The 18,075-nt window shown below is 44.8% G+C and overlaps 1 protein-coding gene across 1 annotated transcript; it reads left to right on the forward strand.

The window, feature by feature from the left end:
- Positions 1 to 854: 854 nt before the first annotated feature.
- On the forward strand, positions 855 to 16,908 carry TIMMDC1 (translocase of inner mitochondrial membrane domain containing 1). Its single transcript, XM_074971930.1, has 7 exons — positions 855 to 1,000; positions 3,284 to 3,449; positions 5,413 to 5,501; positions 7,320 to 7,387; positions 9,104 to 9,182; positions 10,083 to 10,193; positions 15,387 to 16,908. Exons 1-7 carry the CDS (start codon positions 891 to 893, stop codon positions 15,529 to 15,531), a joined length of 768 nt encoding a protein of 255 aa, XP_074828031.1. The 5' UTR covers positions 855 to 890; the 3' UTR covers positions 15,532 to 16,908.
- Positions 16,909 to 18,075: the final 1,167 nt, after the last annotated feature.

Genomic DNA, 18,075 nt, shown 5'->3' on the forward strand with positions numbered 1-18,075 from the left:
ACAAATGTTTGGAGCAAAGTTGTAGCTTTTATTTGAACAATATTCTTGGTGACCCTTTTTATTAGTTTTCCACAAATATTTGTACATGAATGTTAGCAGAAAGTGTAAGTCCTAGGAAAACTTGTGCATGTGTTTTAGGGTGACCAGATGTCCTGATTTTATAGGGACAATCCCAATATTTGGGGATTTTCCTTACATAAGTGCCTATTAGCCCCCACCCCAGCCTGATTTTTCACACTTGCTATCTAGTCACCCTAATATGTTTCCATGAAATATTTTTGTTTTTCTTCCTCCCCTATAAAATTCACAGTCAGGCAATCAAATAGCTGAAACAAGACTGTACAAGTTAGATGAGCAGTCAGACACCATAAACTGCAGAAGTGAACAGTTCACCATTAGCCTATAAGTGGACATACAGCGGCATAACTGTGTTCAATACTTTTGAATCATGAACAGATCAGTAAAAATCTGTTTTGGGACCGTCTGAAAACCAACAAAAATTAAAATTCATCAAATCATTGCCTAGGAGTAGAGTGCCCCGCTACTGCCTAGGGCGTGGTCCGTGACTTTGGAAAGCCCCTAGGGGGGCTCTGGTGCGGCGCGTTGGCGGCAGAGCCCGGCTCCCGCCCCATGAACGGGCGGACAGGGCGGCTCGGGCAGCGGCGCGGGGTCAGCAGAGGTGCCGCCCGGCCCCGGCGCCGGCGAGGCGCGGCGCCGGGCTGTCCCCGGCGGGGCCGCTGAGGGCCGCTGCTTGCGCTGCCCCTCCCGGGCGGCAGGGGGCGGGGCGAGGCCGAGCCGGGGCCGCTCTTGCCGCCGGGGAGGCGGGGGAACCCAGGCGTCCGGAACCGGAGGCTGCAGCCCGCCCGCGGTTCCCGCGGCAGTAGCCGGGCATGGGGGCCCCCGAGAGCGGCCGGGCGCTGGGCTCGGTGCCCCGGCACGTGGGCACCGCGCAGCCCCCGGGCACGGGCTGGGAGCGGCTGCGGGAGCTCTGGCACCGCGAGTGAGTAACGCCGGGCTGGGCCTGCAAGGACACGGTCCGGGCAGCCCGCCCTCCTCCCCGTGTGTGTGCGCGTGCGCGCCCCTTTCTCCCCCCCCGCACCCCCACCCCCACCCCCACATTGCTCTGTGTGTGTGTGTGTGTGTGTGTGTGTGTCTGTCTGTCTGTCTGTCTCTATTCCCCCCGCCCGACACAGGCACACGCTCTGCTGTGGTTATCTGTCCCCTCCTCTTGTCTCTCTGCACCCACACACTGCTGTGGTCTGTCCCCTCTCCCCCCACTGTGGTTATCTGTGTCCCTCTAACACAGACACACACACACCCACCCACACCTTGCTGTGATTGTCTGTCTGTCTATCCCTCCCACAGACATGCGCACTCTGCTGCGGTTATCTGTCCATTCTTCCACCCATTCCCTCCTATCCATCCATCTCCCACACACATCCATCTATCCATCCATCCATACGTGCCCCCCCTCAGCTATGGTTTTCCATTTATTCCATCCGTCCCCCACCACACACAGATCTGTGTATTCATACATGCGCCCCTCCCATCTATCCATCCTACACACACACACTCTGCTGTGATTGTCTTGTCTGTCCATTCCCCCCCTTGACACACACACAGTCCCGTCAGATTATCCGTTCTATTCATCTGTCTGTTCTCTCTCTTTATTTCCCCCCCACACACACACATGCATTCTGCTGTGATTATCTATCTATCCATCACATGCTTCTGTGGTTATGTGGCCTCCTCATCCCAGCACTCATCCTGCACAGCCATTCACACCTCCATTCACACCTTTTCCTGGTGCAACACCCGTTGGTGAATCATTCACAGCCACGTGGATGTACACCCAGGCTGACCTGCACACACAGAAATTCACGCCTAGTACATAACGTAACACAGTTATAAGGGAAAATAGCACTGTTTCCATCAGGCCGGGAAACACAATTAGCAACCTGCTAGTACTGATCATGTTCCTCTTGGGTGAGCATGGCCTATACTGCTATACCAACCGCAAGCACTGGAAAATCATGAGATTGATTTAAACACCATTTAATTTGCTCTGGATTCTGAGCTCTTGGGGAGCATTTGAGTCATGTTTTTGACCTTTTCTCCACAACCTGGAGGGTTAGAAACATACCTTTTAAAAACAAAAACTGAGATTCTCCTGTGATCACCTGACTCCAGGAACTGGGGCTTTAAGAATAACACCCAATATCACAAGATTCACAATAAAATCATGATAGCTGGCAACTACTACCTTTGTGATATTCTGTATTGCCTTTTTGTTTGTCCTGCAAATAGGTCTGTCCAGGCAAGACCCTACCCCAAGTCTTGTTCGTTTCAGTGGAGTTCTAGGCAAGTGCACGGATTTGCCCACATGGAGCAGTTTACAGAACTGAGACCTTCCTTTGTGGTTATAATATAATTGTAGTTTATAATACATTTCACTCAACTATCTCAAAACATTTCCCAAAATTTAATGAATTAATGTATTGTGGAAGTATTCATATAGGTGGCCACCAGAGAGAAGGCTGCAAAATGGTTGTAAAGGTGATACCATGTTTTCAGATTCGCATAATGTAACACATTTTCATTTAGGATAAATCTATCCAGTCTTGGTCTCAGCCCAAAGATTTGGGTTTGGGGCTTTCTTAAGTTTAAGCAAAGTTTCTTTGGTTATTGTTTGGTTGAGCATGCAAGAATATTGGGGAGTAATTTTTTTAAATGTCAGATTTATTTATTTTTTTGCTCCCCCAACTGAAAAATAACAAATATAAATTCATTCCACTCAGTCCTGCCAAAATGTCTAAACCCTGCCTAGGAGAGGTCACTTCTAGGTGTGAGAAAGCACAGTCTCCGGGGTTCACTCAGTCCTTGGTCTTTTTGCTGAGACTTCCCTTGAGTGACATTTGTTAGGGGTGTGGGTTTTTTAAATACCCTGAGACCCACCAATTCATTTCACATAGACCTCCAAACAGCCATTTTTGGACACTACTGATCTTGACTACATCAGAACCTGTGAACAAAAGGTGAAAGACTCTGTGTCCCATTCACTTTAGCTGTCCGGTCCTGTCCAAGAAGGATTTAAAAAAATATAATGTTAACTGTTTGCTTAATATTGATGGCAGATTATGAGTTTAATCTGTAAATGCAATAATTTGAAGAGTAGTGTCTGAAATAATGCTACGTGTGATACATTTTAGCAGGAATGACTCTTGTTAGGATAGCAGTGCTCCCAAATGCTAAATCTCCCAGTAACATTGTTTCTTTGTGCTAGTGAACTACAACAGTACCCAGAAGAAACTCTCAACATTATCAAAGCTACGTTTTCAGGGGCTGTCATTGGCTGGGTGTATGGAGGTTTGCCAGCTTTTCACCATGCGAAGACACAATATATTGAGCGGAGCCAAGCGGAGATTTTTCAGAACCGTCTGGATGCTGTGGTATGGACCAAAATCATGCATATTGGCACCAAAACTGCTCCTTTTTTGTAGAGCCTGTTTTCTGCAGCAAAGAGCCTGTAATGAACTGCATCTCCCATATCTGGCCAATGGTTGGGTCAAGAGAGGCTTATGTGCAGAACTCACACCTAAGGTTAATGAACTTTAAGGTGGGGCTGGTTGAGACTTACTTTAAACATGGGAGCTGCGGGGTCAGTGCCTGCAGGCGAGGGCAGCTCACGGAGCCCTCTGCCCACCCCACTCCTCTGGGCCGCAAGGACGTGGTGCCAGCCGCTTCCGGGAGTGGCACAGGGACAGGGCAGGCAGGGAGCCTGCCTTAGCCCAGCGGCACCACGGGAGTGGCAATCCCGTGGGCCGGATCCAAAGCCCTGAGGGGCTAGATCTGGCCCATGGGCCGTAGTTTGCCCACCCCTGCTGTAGATGCTGGCTGTTAATCAGGCCAACTATTTTAGGAGACAGGTTGACCTGTTGTGCTAGACCAAAATGTTAAAACTTGAAAGAAAAACATCCTTACTTAAATATGAATTTTTAGATTGGCACTGCTTGTGGTTGCAAATTTAACAAATTGGGCTGCTGTGTCACTTACTGGCTGCTGCCATTGTAGAGTTATAGCGTTGTAAGGTACTTCTCATTTGGAGGTCTAGTGTACAACAGAGAATTCAGTTCCCATTGTCAGTCAAATTTAAAGGGCAAGATATTTTTATTACAGGTAAGTGCGCAAAATGTGAGTGTAATTACCTACGTAATTTTCATGCACAGTTACTGTGATTGCATTCGAAAACTACCAAACTCTTTGATTTATATTCATAAATATATAATTTGTGTAACTATCTGTGGTAATTATGTACCTCAATTAAGTGCTGAGTTATGCTCACATTCTGCATACTTATGTACTCAAAGTTATATTTAAGCTATTAAATTAGGCAAATTCTATTATTTCAAAAAATGGCTTTCAAAAATGTTGAGTCTCTAATTTCCAGTGTGTTTTAATGGCAACCATGTTCTCTCCTAATCTGCATCATGAGGCTGTCAGATTGGTAGCTTCTTCTTTGCTTGTCAGCATTTTTTGTGTTATTTAAAACTTGAATAATTGTAATTTTATTCTGTTATTACATCCAGCTGCAAAAAAGAATATTTTATATTTCACTGGATCATGTCTTTAAAAGGACTCTTTTTTAAAATCTTACCTATGTTAGTAACTTGGATATTAAAATAGAAATGACTTTAAAAATACTTTTAATCATTTATAGTATTTATTTAGTTTTGGCATTTTGATGAGCTTCCACAAAAAAACTAGAGCAGCCAGTTTCTCTCTCTGTTTCTAGTCTGTTTCAGGCTGTTATATGTTTGCACCAGTGCTACAGCATTTGGGTTGGAAGCACTGCAAAAGAAGGTGTTGGATTTAAGCAATCTTAATTGAAATGTTTTAAAATTTCATGAGATTTCTATTAATATTACATCTTGTAAAACCTTATTTATTTTCAAAGCTTAAATGTTAGGCCTAAACTACAGTGCTTGTGGGTCCTTCTTAATGTTTAAGCCAAATGGTTATCATTTAGTTATTTAAAGACTATTTACCCATAGTTAAAATCAGTTAGAGACTAGTTTAAAGTTTCTGTCCCAATAGGTTTCTGCACTGCCAGTGTCATAAAAGACATTACTTTTCTGAAAGATGGCTGCCTTCAGCTCTAGGATTGGAAATACCAATTGGAATTACACGTTTACGTTAATTCTCAGTTTTCCTGTTGAATGGCTGAGATAAATGGGGGCTGTTTCCCCTTAAGATGGAGCCAGTGTATCAATTCCATCAGTTTGAGTACTATCAAGATGGGTAATCTTAATGGAATAGCCAGCGTCTCAAGTATCATCGTCTGAAAGTACTGCAGGTGGGCAGTGAAATGACAGTGAGTTTAAGACCTGTAACCATCTCTCATTCTCCCCATAGCAATCTGCACATCGTGCTGCAATCAGGGGATTCATCCGTTATGGCTGGCGCTGGAGCTGGAGAATTGCTACTTTTGTGGCAATATTCAAGTAAGTTTTTCATACCTGTGTTTATGGGGAAACATCAGGATAAGAACCTGCAGAGATTTGTTTAGGTGAAAATAACAGCTATAAGTATTAAAAGGACTTTGTCAGGTTGAAAAGCATATTTTAAAAAAGCTTTTTAAAACAAATGTAATTTATTTTTCACCGTTAATACTCTTAGTTTTCTTTTGACTTTTCACTGAGCGTGGAAGATAAAAACAGAGTGGTTGGTTTCTCTTTTGGGGCTAAATCCACAAAGGAGACGTGGGCTCAGGATTGCAATGCCTAAATTTAGATGTTCTGCCACCTAGTGGAATGCACAACTGCAAGTTAGGCCCCCAAGCTCTTTGCCCAATGCATGGGGAGAGTTAGGTGCCTAAAAAAGATATCTACAAAAGCCAGCAAGCTGAATGGATTGTTGCCTAATCTAGCCAATAGGAAATGCTGAGGAGAGAGGTGTGGCCTAAGTCCCACCCCTCTCAGGGGCTGAGGCACCTGACTTTGGACTGGAGGAAGAGGTCTTTCTCCACTCGGGGTTCACAGCTAAATCCTAAATTCACAGGAAATCCAGTTTCCTGGATTTAGGTGCTTCAGCCAGGTCAGTGCTTTCTCTCAAAAATGGAGGTGGTGGTGGTGGTGGTGTCATCCCCTTTAGCCCTGAAGCCTCATGCTTAGGTCACTCACCTGGGAGGTGGGAGATCTGCAGTAAGTTCCTGCTCCTCGCAGGCAGAGGGGGGATTTGAACCTTGTTTCTGATGAAGCTGTTCCATTTAGCATGAAATACTGAAATATTCATTGGAGCAGGAACTTGAACTTGACTCTCCCCCATCCCAGGTGAGTGCCCTAACCAGTGGCCTATAGAGTCATTCTTCAGTCCAGTGAATATTTAATTATTTTATACAAAGTGGAACAGTTTCATCAGGAAAGATTGAAAGACCCACCTCACTGGTGTTTGCAGTTCCTCACAGTTCAGTACCCTTTTCAGATTTAATTGATGTACTGTTTACGCCTTCTTCTGGAACTTTAATTGTGTTAAACTATACTGGACCTAGCACACATCCTTGTGGTTTCCCCACAGTTGTCTCCAGACATCTTCCGCACAGCTTGAGACATTGCTCTTTTTCATTACCCCCTTGGATTTTTATTCTATAGCCAGTATTCAACCTACATGACAGTGTCCATGTGCAAACCATTTTATAGTCATTTTGGGAATAAGTTTTTGAGATAATGAAATGCCTTCCTAAAATCCAAATACAGAATTTCTGCTGCATTCCTCCTTCCCACTAATCTTAAGCTTGACCAGCAATTCCCTAACCTCCCCCCCCACCCCCCAAAAAAACCCCAAACAAACAAGAATAACCCAATAACCCACAGTTGATGGATTTATCCTCACTCAATAGTTTGAGACATAGGCTGTGCTTTAGGAGTTGACCAGCCACGCTTGTGGCTCCCACAAAATGTTCATGGTATGCTGTCATGATTGGTAGGTTCACTTTTGGGTCTAACCTGCTTGCAGACTTCATATGGTTTTAATTTATGCTTGGAACTGTTGCTTTAAAAAAATTACATAAAAAACCTTGGAGTTCTTGCTCCTCCACATCCTGCTGCACTGCAGCATGAGATAAGATGATTGAAGTCAACGCATTAGTGGCTGCTGTGTGTGTCCCAGACAGATGGGCTGTAGGGAGGATGGTGTGGGCTGACTGCTTAGCTCCCCATTCTTTAGTGAAATCTTCTCTGATTTGGGTTCCATACGGCTGTATTGTCAAGTGTGCTCTTTGTTCATGTCTGCCTTCTGACTCTCTCTGTGCCCAACGCTTGCAGCACAGTGAGCACTGGTCTGTCCGTGTACCGCAATAAAACCGCCTTCAGTCACTTTGCTGCCGCAGGAGGTGAGACTACTTTATTTTATATTCTGCTCTATTTGAATGTGGAGATACTGTCTTTGATTTGAGTCAGTGGGAGTCAGGACTCCTGGCTTGTCTTTCCTCTGCTACCACTGACTCTCTTTATGACCTTGGTTAATTATTTAACCATGTGTGCCTGTTTCCCATTCCTAATACAGGGGTGATAAAACTTTCCTAACACACCAGAGAGTTGCAAGGCTTAGTTAATGTTTGAAAGTTTGTTGCCCTTCTTGAGTGAAAGGTACTTGGGTAGTATAAGTGCAGCAGAACAGCGTATACCATCTCATTCTCAAAAAACGAGAAATGAGCATTAGAAATCCATCAATGAGGGGGTATGCATATTTCTTCCTTCTCTTCATAACAGCTTAATGCTGGTGCTTACAAATGTGTCCATGGGAAAGATCATTTTTGAGTTTGCTCTAGATACAAAACAGGGTCTTTTCTCTGTTATTTTTATACAGGCATATAGTGCGGTTCCAATTGGATATATTTTCCCTCACTTCCTGTTTTAAACTGTTAGGGTAATATTACTGGTTGTTGTTGAACAACTGCTTTGCTCCGTCAGAGGTAGCTCCATTTCAGTAGTGGGTGGGCTGGTAGTGCTCCCCAAACATTTAGTCCTTACAGCTCTTTGGGAATCTTTTGGAAGAAATTTTGTGCTGTGTTTCGTGTCAGAGAAGATACAGATTTAAAAAAAAAAGACCTATTAGGGTGCCACTCCTATCTTCCCTTCCAATCTGAATTGGAAATATGGCAACCGGGGCCAAAATGTGACTGTTGGGAGTGAAGCAGCTTTACTGAGTCACGTGACTCCATATTGTGACGTTGTCCTAAAAGTGGTGAACATAGAGCATTGTATGTAATAGAGTACAGATTGTCACACATGTTCAGGCCCCTCAGAGATTGGCTGAGCCACTGCTGGCTCAGTATTTGGTTTCTGCTCTCTTGAGACTGGCTTTTGTCATTCAGGGGGTCGGAGGTGGAAGTGACAGAGCAGTTCCCTCAGTCTGTGTGTGGTGCTAGGACTCCTTAGAGCAGGGGTTGGCAAAGTTTCTGGCCCGAGGGCCACATCGGGGTTGTGAAACTCTATGGAGGGCTGGGTAGGGAAGGCTGTGCCTCCCCAAATGGCCTGTCCCCCCGCCCCCTTTCCGCCCCCTCTCACTTCTTCCCCCCTTGCTCCCTGTCCCCTGACTGTCCTGACCTCTATCCACACCCCTGCCCCCAGACAGGCCCCCCAGGGACTCCCATGCCTATCCAACCCTCCCCGTCCCCTGACCCTCCCCCCCAGAACCTCTGCCCCCTATCCAACCCCCCTTGCTCCCTGTCCCCTGATTGCCCCAACCCCTATCTACACCCCGCCCCCTGACAGGCCCCCTGGGACTCCCATGCCTATCCAACCCCCCCCCGTTCCTGACTGACCCCTGGAACCCCCTGCCCCTTGTCCAACCCCCCCGCTCCCCGCCCACTTAACATGCTGCTCAGAGCGGCAGGAGCTCGCAGCCCCACCACCTGGCCAGAGCCATCCACGCTGCCCGGCAGGAGCGATGGGCCGGAGCACTGGCGGCGTGCTGAGGATGTGGGAGAGGGGCTGGGGGCTAGCCTTCCCAGCCAGGAGCTCAGGGGCTGGGCAAGACGGTCCCGTGGGCCGTAGTTTGCCCACCTCTGCCTTAGAGGCTCATGTCTGTGGCTTGTGTGTTTTAGCCTTTACAGGGGGTCTGTTCAGAGTGCACTTGGGCCTGAGCAGAATGGCAGCTGGCAGTGTCTTTGGAGCAGCATTCGGGTAAGCTGCACACATACCAAATCAATAACCAGGGTCAGAATTACAGTCTTTATCCAACATACACTAGCTAATGACCTCCCAAGTCAAGCCTTGAATCTGAGGAGGGGCTACAGCAGACTTCCCATACCCTCAGCACCCTGTTGGATTTTCTGCATCCCTTTGTGGACCATGATGATTTCTGTCTCCAAAAGTCCCCATCCAATTTTTCCATACTTTGCACTTCATTGTTCTTCCAGTGATGGCTGGATACATAGAGATTTCCCTCTCTCCTTAGAGTTGATCAGTGCCTGCTCCTTATATGGCCATTGAAGATGCTGATTACCATTAAAACAGAAAAGTAACAATAGGGTTATGATCCTCTCTTCTCCTGCCTCTTCTCCCCATGTTTAATGTATGTACTAACCAGCTATTCAGTTGGCTTCTCAGAACAATTAGCCAAAAGTAAAGAGGATGAAGCATTCTCTTGAGGAGCTGTGTTGTATACTGGTGAGAGCAGGAGACTAGGAGCAAGGACTCCTGGATTTCCTTCCCAGCTTCACCACTGACTTCCTGTATGCCCTTGGGCAAATCACTTAGCTTCTCTGTGCCTGTTTTCCCAGCTGTAAAATTTTAATAATACTGACCTACCTTGTCTGATAAGAGGCTTAATGAGTGCTTACAAAGCACATCAGACAGTTGTAGCAGGGGTATTGTGTTTCCTTAATAGCTTTGTGAGGTGTTGAGCTTCATGCAGTGGTTGTCCCAGCTTAGTGAAAAGGCAGGTCTGAATACTGGAGGAGGTTATGCATCACTGACCGCATGGTTGCCCTCCTTCCCACATACTCCTTCCTTATTGCCAGTAATTTGTCACTATTTGTGTCTTCTAGTGGCTTATCTGTAACTTTCTCCTCCACCTCTTAGCATCCCTGCAGGAGGACTGTTGTTGGCAGTGCAGAAGCTCGCTGGTGAGACCATGCAGGAGAAAAGAACACGTGAGAGAAGATTGCTGCATGAACAGAAGTTAGCAGAGTGGTAAGAAACAGTGTTGCACTATCTAAATTAGTGAATCTGTATCATTGATCAGAGATGGCTGTAGTTTCAACTTTTTCATTTGGCAAACCAATTTGTAAAAGAGATCATGGGATTGTCCATTTCTGCTTCCAGCCCCAGTTCCTCACTGTTTGATTCTCAGGTTGTTTCAGGGATCAGTCTAAGAACCACTGATCTGGTCTTCCTAGCCTCAGATTGCACCATTTATCGTCCAGTGGAAGTCATTCCAGTCAATGCTGCAATTTGCTTATTTTGTAGTACAGTAGTTTGAATTTGTAGCTTGCCTCCCCTCAAAACTCTCCCAACATAGATCATAGAATATCAGGGTTGGAAGGGACCTCAGAAGGTCATCGAGTCCAACACCCTGCTCAAAGCAGGGCCAATCCCCAGTTTTTGCCCCAGATCTCAAATGGCCCCCTCAAGGATTGAACTCACAACCCTGGGTTTAGCAGGCCAATGTTCAAACCACTGAGCTATCCTTCCCCTTATCTCATGTGGCTGGGAAAGTAAACAGCAGATTTTAATGTATTTTAAAGAATGTTTGGACTTTACTGAGTCTTTTATTACATTTTGCCGACTGGGGTCGAGGGGAGTCAAACAGGGTCAAAATTATTCTCATGTAGCTTTACATTTCTCTTTATTGGAAAAGGGATGCCAGAAGTCTTTGGGAAGGAAGGCCTCCCCTAAAACTTTTGAAAACTGAACAGTGTATATATTTATTATATTAAAAAATACCCCTAAAGATGGAAGAGAGCTTATTAGGTCTTCTATTCCATCTGCCTCCACTAACTTGTGCAGGATTGTTCCCTATAATACATTTTCCACTGCTTTGTCCTGATCCATTTTAAATGCTTGAAGCCGATGTGCTTTCACCACTCCATTCCTCGAGTAGCTGGAAAACCGTCTGTCTCGCTCTATTTCCTAAATTGTCCTTTCTTCTTAGAATCACTGCACATGCAAATCCCACTTACGGTGTCCCATTGTGCCTCAGAACAGGAGTTTGGAACGTTGTCCCTTGCAGTGTCCAGCAGGAGTCTTGCATGCCCGCGCTGCCCTCCCCTCTGCATTCCGGAGGGTGTAAAGGGCAGAGTGACCTCAACTTCCACTCAGCTCTTTCCAAGTGCCTCAGGTAGTGAGTCAGAACAATATAGTGTCCCTCTGTAGTGATCCTGTTACTTCGTAATTAAGCAGATAGTTAATTTGTTTATAGTTAGTAGTTAGTGTTCTTGTTACTGTTTCATTTATCTTAGATTAGGAGGGGGGGAAAAAAAGAGAGCAAACACCGTAGTTTATGGCAGAGCCCAGATCTCCTCGTTTCAAGCTATGCCCTCCTGTGAGGGATTATTCTTCTGACTGACACCCACAACAGACCCTTTTACTGCGAGGAACTGCCTCGCTAAGTGTGCAGTTTGCAAGTTCTTCAAGAAACAAACACAGGAGAGGCAAGGCAGATAGAAGCTTTTTCTTATGGAAAAGTCCATGAGAACCATGTTGGACTCAATCACGGATCTGGTACAGAGGCGGCTTCTTGCATAACTCATCCCTCCAGTGCTCCTGTCACCAGAGATACAACACCTAATGCAGGAACAGTTAAGAAGACAAAAGGAACTCAGAAATTATCTATTGGAGCAGTTGGGGATCCTCCTGTCTTGAGGGCTGAATGGCTCTGACTGTAAATTAGTTTCTTGCCACTGAGCCCTGTCTCCCTATCCCCTGAAAAGATACTGGATGTGGCAAAAGACCTTCATGCTATCCCTGCTTCAATTTCAGCTACTTCAGAATGCACTGGTCTTAAATACTAGGTACCATCCAAGGGTTTTGGGTATGCTTATATTCATCCAACTCAATCACATTGGTTATTGCTGCTGCCAGTAAGGGATTTAACAGTCAGGAAAGATTACTCCTGAGGAGAAAGAGACTGGATCTCTTTGGGAAGAAAGTCTACTCTTCAGCCTCCGTACAGGTCAGGATAGCAAATTGTCAAGCCATGCTATCCAAATATGGTTACCTGTAATGGGCTAGATGGCCAGATTTTAAGGACAGAGTTTAGAGACTAATTCAAGGCTATTTGTGAAAAGGGTCAATTGCTTGCTAAAACCTCTCTTCAAGATGGATTACATGCTGCTGATTCTGATGTTTGTTGACTACAGGTATTGTGATGGGGCATTCCTCTTGGTTATCTTCAGGTTTACCAAGAGAGGTACAAGCAACAGTTGAAGATTTACCATTTGAGGGCAAGACTCTATTTAGTACTAAGATTGTTGAGTCTCTGCATGCATTAAAAGATTTGAGTTCCATGCTCAGTTCATTGTGTTTATATACTCAAGTGTTTAAAAAAACAACAGTTTCACCCCCACTCATCATTCTTTAGATACAGAAACACCTAGTCGTTGTCTCCATATTCTCAGTACCTGAGGCCTTCCAAACCATTCAGAAAGAGATTCAGATATCAGAAAAAAGAGTCAGTTCCACTATCATCTTCTATAATTAATCAGTGGGTCAGGCACAGAGACATCAGATTTGATGCGATGGTCAAGGATCTTGGACTAATCTGCAAGGATTACCCAAAATGAGCTTGTCAGACGCATTGCTCATTTGGACATTCAGGATTTTTGGTGAGTTCAGATTTGGCTAAACAGACTTCACCTGTACATGGCATAATAGTAAACAGAGGGGAAGATAAACTAACGTGCATCCCAGAATGTGCCCCTGATTGGACTAGCAGGCTGCATGCCATTCAGAATCAGCCAGTGTGCCATCTTTGGCACAGATGCCATAGGTTGCCAATCCCTGCTGTCCAGGTGAAGTAGTGGCACCTTTTGGCCTGCCAAGTTTTGGACATTGCATTATCCAGTCCACCAGAAAATGCAATTGAATATTACTGCCCTATACCTTTATGGGCCAAAGAGTCATTACTAATTCAGAGTACTCTCTTTCAGAATTTCAGCAGCCAATAAGGGTGTTTACAAAGTGCCTCTCAATAATAGCAGCCCATCTGCGCAAACAAGGATTGCACATTTACCCTTACATAGATGACTGGCTTGTAGGGGGAAGTCATAAGTACTGGTCATGGTGGCAGAAAAGAAACGGATTCGTTTATTTTCATCTCTGAGTTCGAGGATCAACTTGAAAAAGTCAACTCTGATTGTGTCCCAGTCTACAGAGTTCTCTTAGACTCAATAACAACAAGAGCATTCCTCTCATTGGACAGATTTCAGATAATAAATCTGATTATCCACTTCCAGCCTTACCCTCGAACAACCTCAGATGTGCCTCAAATGTCTAGGCTATATGGCTTCGTGGTCATTTGTAACCCCATTTGCCAGATTACATTTCAGACCATTTGAAGCATGGATTAAGTCCGTTTACAGATCAGCAATCCACAATATGTCACTGAAGGTGCTGATTCCAGATCAGATTTTATCCTTGATGTAATGGAGGATGATAGATGGAAATGTATGTGTGGGAATTCCATTTGCACTTCTAAATTGTGTCTGAAATTTTGATACAGTTAATAAATTCATAGATTCTAAAGCCAGAAGGGACATTGTGATCATCTGATCGGACCGCCTGTATAGCCTAGGCTGCCCCAAAATAATTCCTAGAGCTTTTAGAAAAATATCCAATCTTGATGTAAAAACGATCAGTGATGGACAATCCATCGCAACCCTTAGTAAATTGTTCCAATTTTTAATTACTCTAACCATTAAAAATTTACACCTTATTTCTAGTCTGAATTTGTCTAGGTTCAATTTCCAGCCATTGGATCATGTTATATCTTTCTCTGCTAGATTGAAGAGCCCATCATTAAATATTTGTTTGCCATATAGGTACTTATAGCCTGTAATCAAGTCACCTCTTAACATTTTTGTTGTTAAAATAAGTAGATTGAGCTGCTGGAGTCTATCACTAAAACATCAGTTTGTAGAACAAGCAGGTTACAAGCCTCAATGCTAAATCCTTCATACACAGTTTTTCACATGGATAATGTAATTGAGACCATGTCCATCTTTTATTCCAAAAGTACTATCAGATTTTCATATCTATCAATTCATTCACTTACCATTTGTCCAAAACCTCACTCTTCACCTGCTGGATCTAAATTACATCCTTTAGACGTGAGACTATTGCTGTTACTTTACATAGAAAGAACTAACTCTTTTCATAAAACTTCAAGACTTGTTATTGCGTATGGTAACAAACCAAAAGGGATGGCTATTTTATCACAAAGACTTTCAAAATGTGTATAGGATTGTATTAGAACTGTTTATTATATTAATAAGAGGAGCGCTCTATCAAAATTAGAACTCACTCCGCACAACCACAAGTTGCATCAATAGCATGCCCAAGTCAGGTTCCCACACTGGACGTATGTAGAGCTCCTACCCTGTCTTCAGCTCATACACTTACGAAACATTATTCATTACTCATTGCTTCAAGATCTGATGCCAACTTTGGAGGAGCAGTTTTGCAATCTCTTTTCAGATAACTCCTAGAGCTCACCATCTAGAAAGATGACTGCCAGCTGATCACCACAAGCGGGATCAACACGTGCAGTAACGCAAAGAAGAAAGATGGTTATTTACCTTTTAAGAAACTATGGTTCGTTGAGATGTTCTGCACATTTGGACCCCATGACCCATCCTCTGTTCCTGCAGCTCAGAAGCTTATAAATAAGGATTCTAGGCTGCAAAGGAAGTTAGTGGTAGTTGAGGTCACTCTGCCCTTTATCTGCTTTGGGGAGGATGGGGGATTGAGGCCATGCACGGCGCATGTGTGACCTGGTAGGGAAAATATTCCACGCTCCTGTGCTCGGGCCCAATGGACACCATCAGTGGGATCCATGTGTGTGGAACATCTCAAAGAATGACGGTTACTGTAAGGTAAGTTACCATTCTTTGTTCATTTTCAGTTTGAGCATTCATTTGACTGGCAGCTTGGGAAACAAGTGTGTTCAAAGGGATAAGCCTGGTTCTTGTCAATGACACTGTTTGTGTGACTCATAAAAACTTACAAATAGTGACAAAACTAGACAGAGCCTAAAGATTTGGGCTTTCAGATTGTTGGTGTTTGTTTTACCAATGAGCAGGAGGAGATAACTAGACTCCAGGGCTGCAAATAATACGCTTAGAATACAGAAACTGAAATTACTTTATCTTCCCTCTCCCCTTTTAGGAAAGCTAGGCTTAATGTTACTGAGGCTGACTTGGAAGAAATTGTCAGTAATACTCAGGAAGGAACCATGGAGAGAGACATCGAGAAGATCCAAGAGTTGTTAAATCTTCCCAAGAACCCTCTGCCATCGGAAGATAGGAACTAGTCTGAGCTCTGACTTCAGTCAAGGCATCTTGGAAGACTGGCGTTAATCTGTTTCTGTATCCATTGTTTTTGGCAGCAGCAGTTTGAGGACAATGTTGTTGTGGATATGCATCATGATGGAGGGAGGGTTTGAGATCTTCAACTGGAGTAATGACCGGTGAGCTGTGTTTTGTGTGAGGGCAGCAACAGAACTCTTAGTGGCTACTTCACACTTGAATGCCCCAGGGCCACATCTTAATGCAATATACACAGAGAAAGGGGGGTTCATTAGTGCTGCAAGAGTGCACGTCCTTATGCCACTGTGGTGAGTGGCATGATAGCTGAGTCTAGGAGCTGCCACTCTCCCAAAGAAGCCTGTAATAATATTTTTGTCCTTATTCGAAAACAATTCAGTTTTGGTGAAACTGGCTGCACTGACATTGCTGCAGTCCTGCCTATCCGCTGCCCAGGCTAGTTCCCTCCACTCTATTTCTTCAGCGTACCTAACGGTGCTCCGGGAGGAACGGTGCTACGGGTTGGAAGAGTTTGGTGACTGTGGCCTACTCAGGCTTTAGGCGTTTTGCGGAAATAAATGGTTCTCAGTTTTACAAATGAGGCCTGTGATAGTGTCAGGATCACAAAGAAAGTGCCTGACAAGGACATACCTTGGGTTCCTCTAAAGCAGCGTGCCCTCCCTTGACGGGGAAGGGGGCTACAACAAGGATGACTGCGCGTTGGCAGGAGAGCTTAGCATTACGGACACATTTTAACAAAAAAATGTGGTTATGTTAAGTTACAAATCACAGGATCCTCTTGGAGGAAAACTATTGGAAATGCTATTTAATAGACATAACCGCTCATGGTGTCTAGACTGTTTTGTCTGCTAGAAGCTCCTCTTACTCTGGTCATACAATATTGTAATTGAGCTCACCAGCAAGACTACTGCCAGGGATGAGGTGAGTTAAGTCTCGTAGCCCCATTCAGGCTCTTGAGACTGACAACTGCAGTTCTCATAGCAAGAGCAAACAGTTTTGTCATGAAAATCTAGGGCTCGCTTTGAATTATAACAGCCTGTGGTTGAAATGGCTCTGTGTCCCTTCACCACTTCATGCTCGGCTGAAGCCAGTTTTTAGAAATGCTAGTAGTTTACTCCCTGTAACTGTGAGGTCATAGCTGCACGTCCCTGCTCTGTATAATGGAAGAAAGCTCCCAACAAGGTAAAGACAGGAACCTGTTGACAAGCCATAACAGGATCAGGGACTAGGTATGTAGCTTCCCTCCCCAGGGTTCAGCCAGGTCCATGTAATTAAATTCTGCCTAAATGTGTTATTCCTCCACTTCCAGGTTGCTGTTAACATCTGCACAGCTCAGTCAGCAGAGCATGTCCCACCCACCCAAACCCAGTTCCTCACACAACTTGTTTAAATAAGGCACTGGTTTTCAGAAATGAGCATATTCTCTATCAGCTGTACTCTAGTTTTTCCATAGAAGGAAAAAAATGCATTTTTGGGGCGGGCTTGTCTTGGTCCTTCAAGAGGAGGAATGTGTACAGCCATGGCTCTGCTTCATTGTTGGCCTCACCTTTCCTCCACACCTATGTACATGTCATCAACAATGCTGCCATGACCCCCAACAAACACATGTTTTTGCCACTCTAGTTATGCTGCATTGCTTTTCAGCCTTGACCAGTTGCCTAATTCTTTCATGCTCACATACTTTCTTGCTTCCCCATTCCTCGTAAGCACCCCACACTTTCACAACTTCAGTTATGAGCTATATGCTGATATGGCTCATTGCTCTCTCTGCCTCTTTTAATGGCTGTTCTGGGAGTGAAGATTAACGTGTGCACAGTGCAATGCATGCTAGAAAAAACATCAGAGCAAAGCTAGTTTTATAGAGCTTTTTCACTCAGTGAGGGTCAAATGCTGTGCTTTAGCATTAGAAGTTGATTCACTTGCTCTTTCAAAAGTCAGAATTGAAACACCCTCCTTCATGCATTTCCTGCCCAGTCTGTGTTTCTGTATACTTCCTTATTTTGTATAATCCCAGCCACTGCTTCAGACACGGCTCAGAATGGGGAATGAGGCGTTGGTTCTGAACTGTGTCTTTTAAAAAAGCATTTTTACTAGTGGTAAGAAGTGGCATGTTGCACAAAGACTGCAAGCCTTTAGTTATGAGATAGGTTCATGGTGGAGGTGTGTGTGCGGAGCATACCTGTGCTGTGTCAATGCTATAGTGGAGGGCTCATGGGCTCGAAGTTGAAGGGGGATTAGGAACAAGCCCTTCAGACTGCTGCTGAGATGGCGCAAAGAGGCATCAGTTACTGCTAATGGAGTCTGTGCCTACCAGCGTGACCCACCTGCTCCTTTACTGCCTGGAATACTGACAAAATGGGGGTTAACACATGCACGCTGGCTCTTGCCCGGTGACAGTTGGTGCCGACCTGGAACGTGCCAAGTACCCTGGGCTCTCGCTGGCATTAGCACTGCACACACCTTGCAGGACTGGACTTTAAGGTGCAGGCCCCCTTTCCACCTCAGGCCCCTTTGGTTGAGGATTGCATTGG

The sequence above is a fragment of the Natator depressus genome, chromosome 1 (genome assembly GCF_965152275.1).
Source record: "Natator depressus isolate rNatDep1 chromosome 1, rNatDep2.hap1, whole genome shotgun sequence".
In the NCBI taxonomy this organism is placed as follows: domain Eukaryota; kingdom Metazoa; phylum Chordata; order Testudines; family Cheloniidae; genus Natator; species Natator depressus.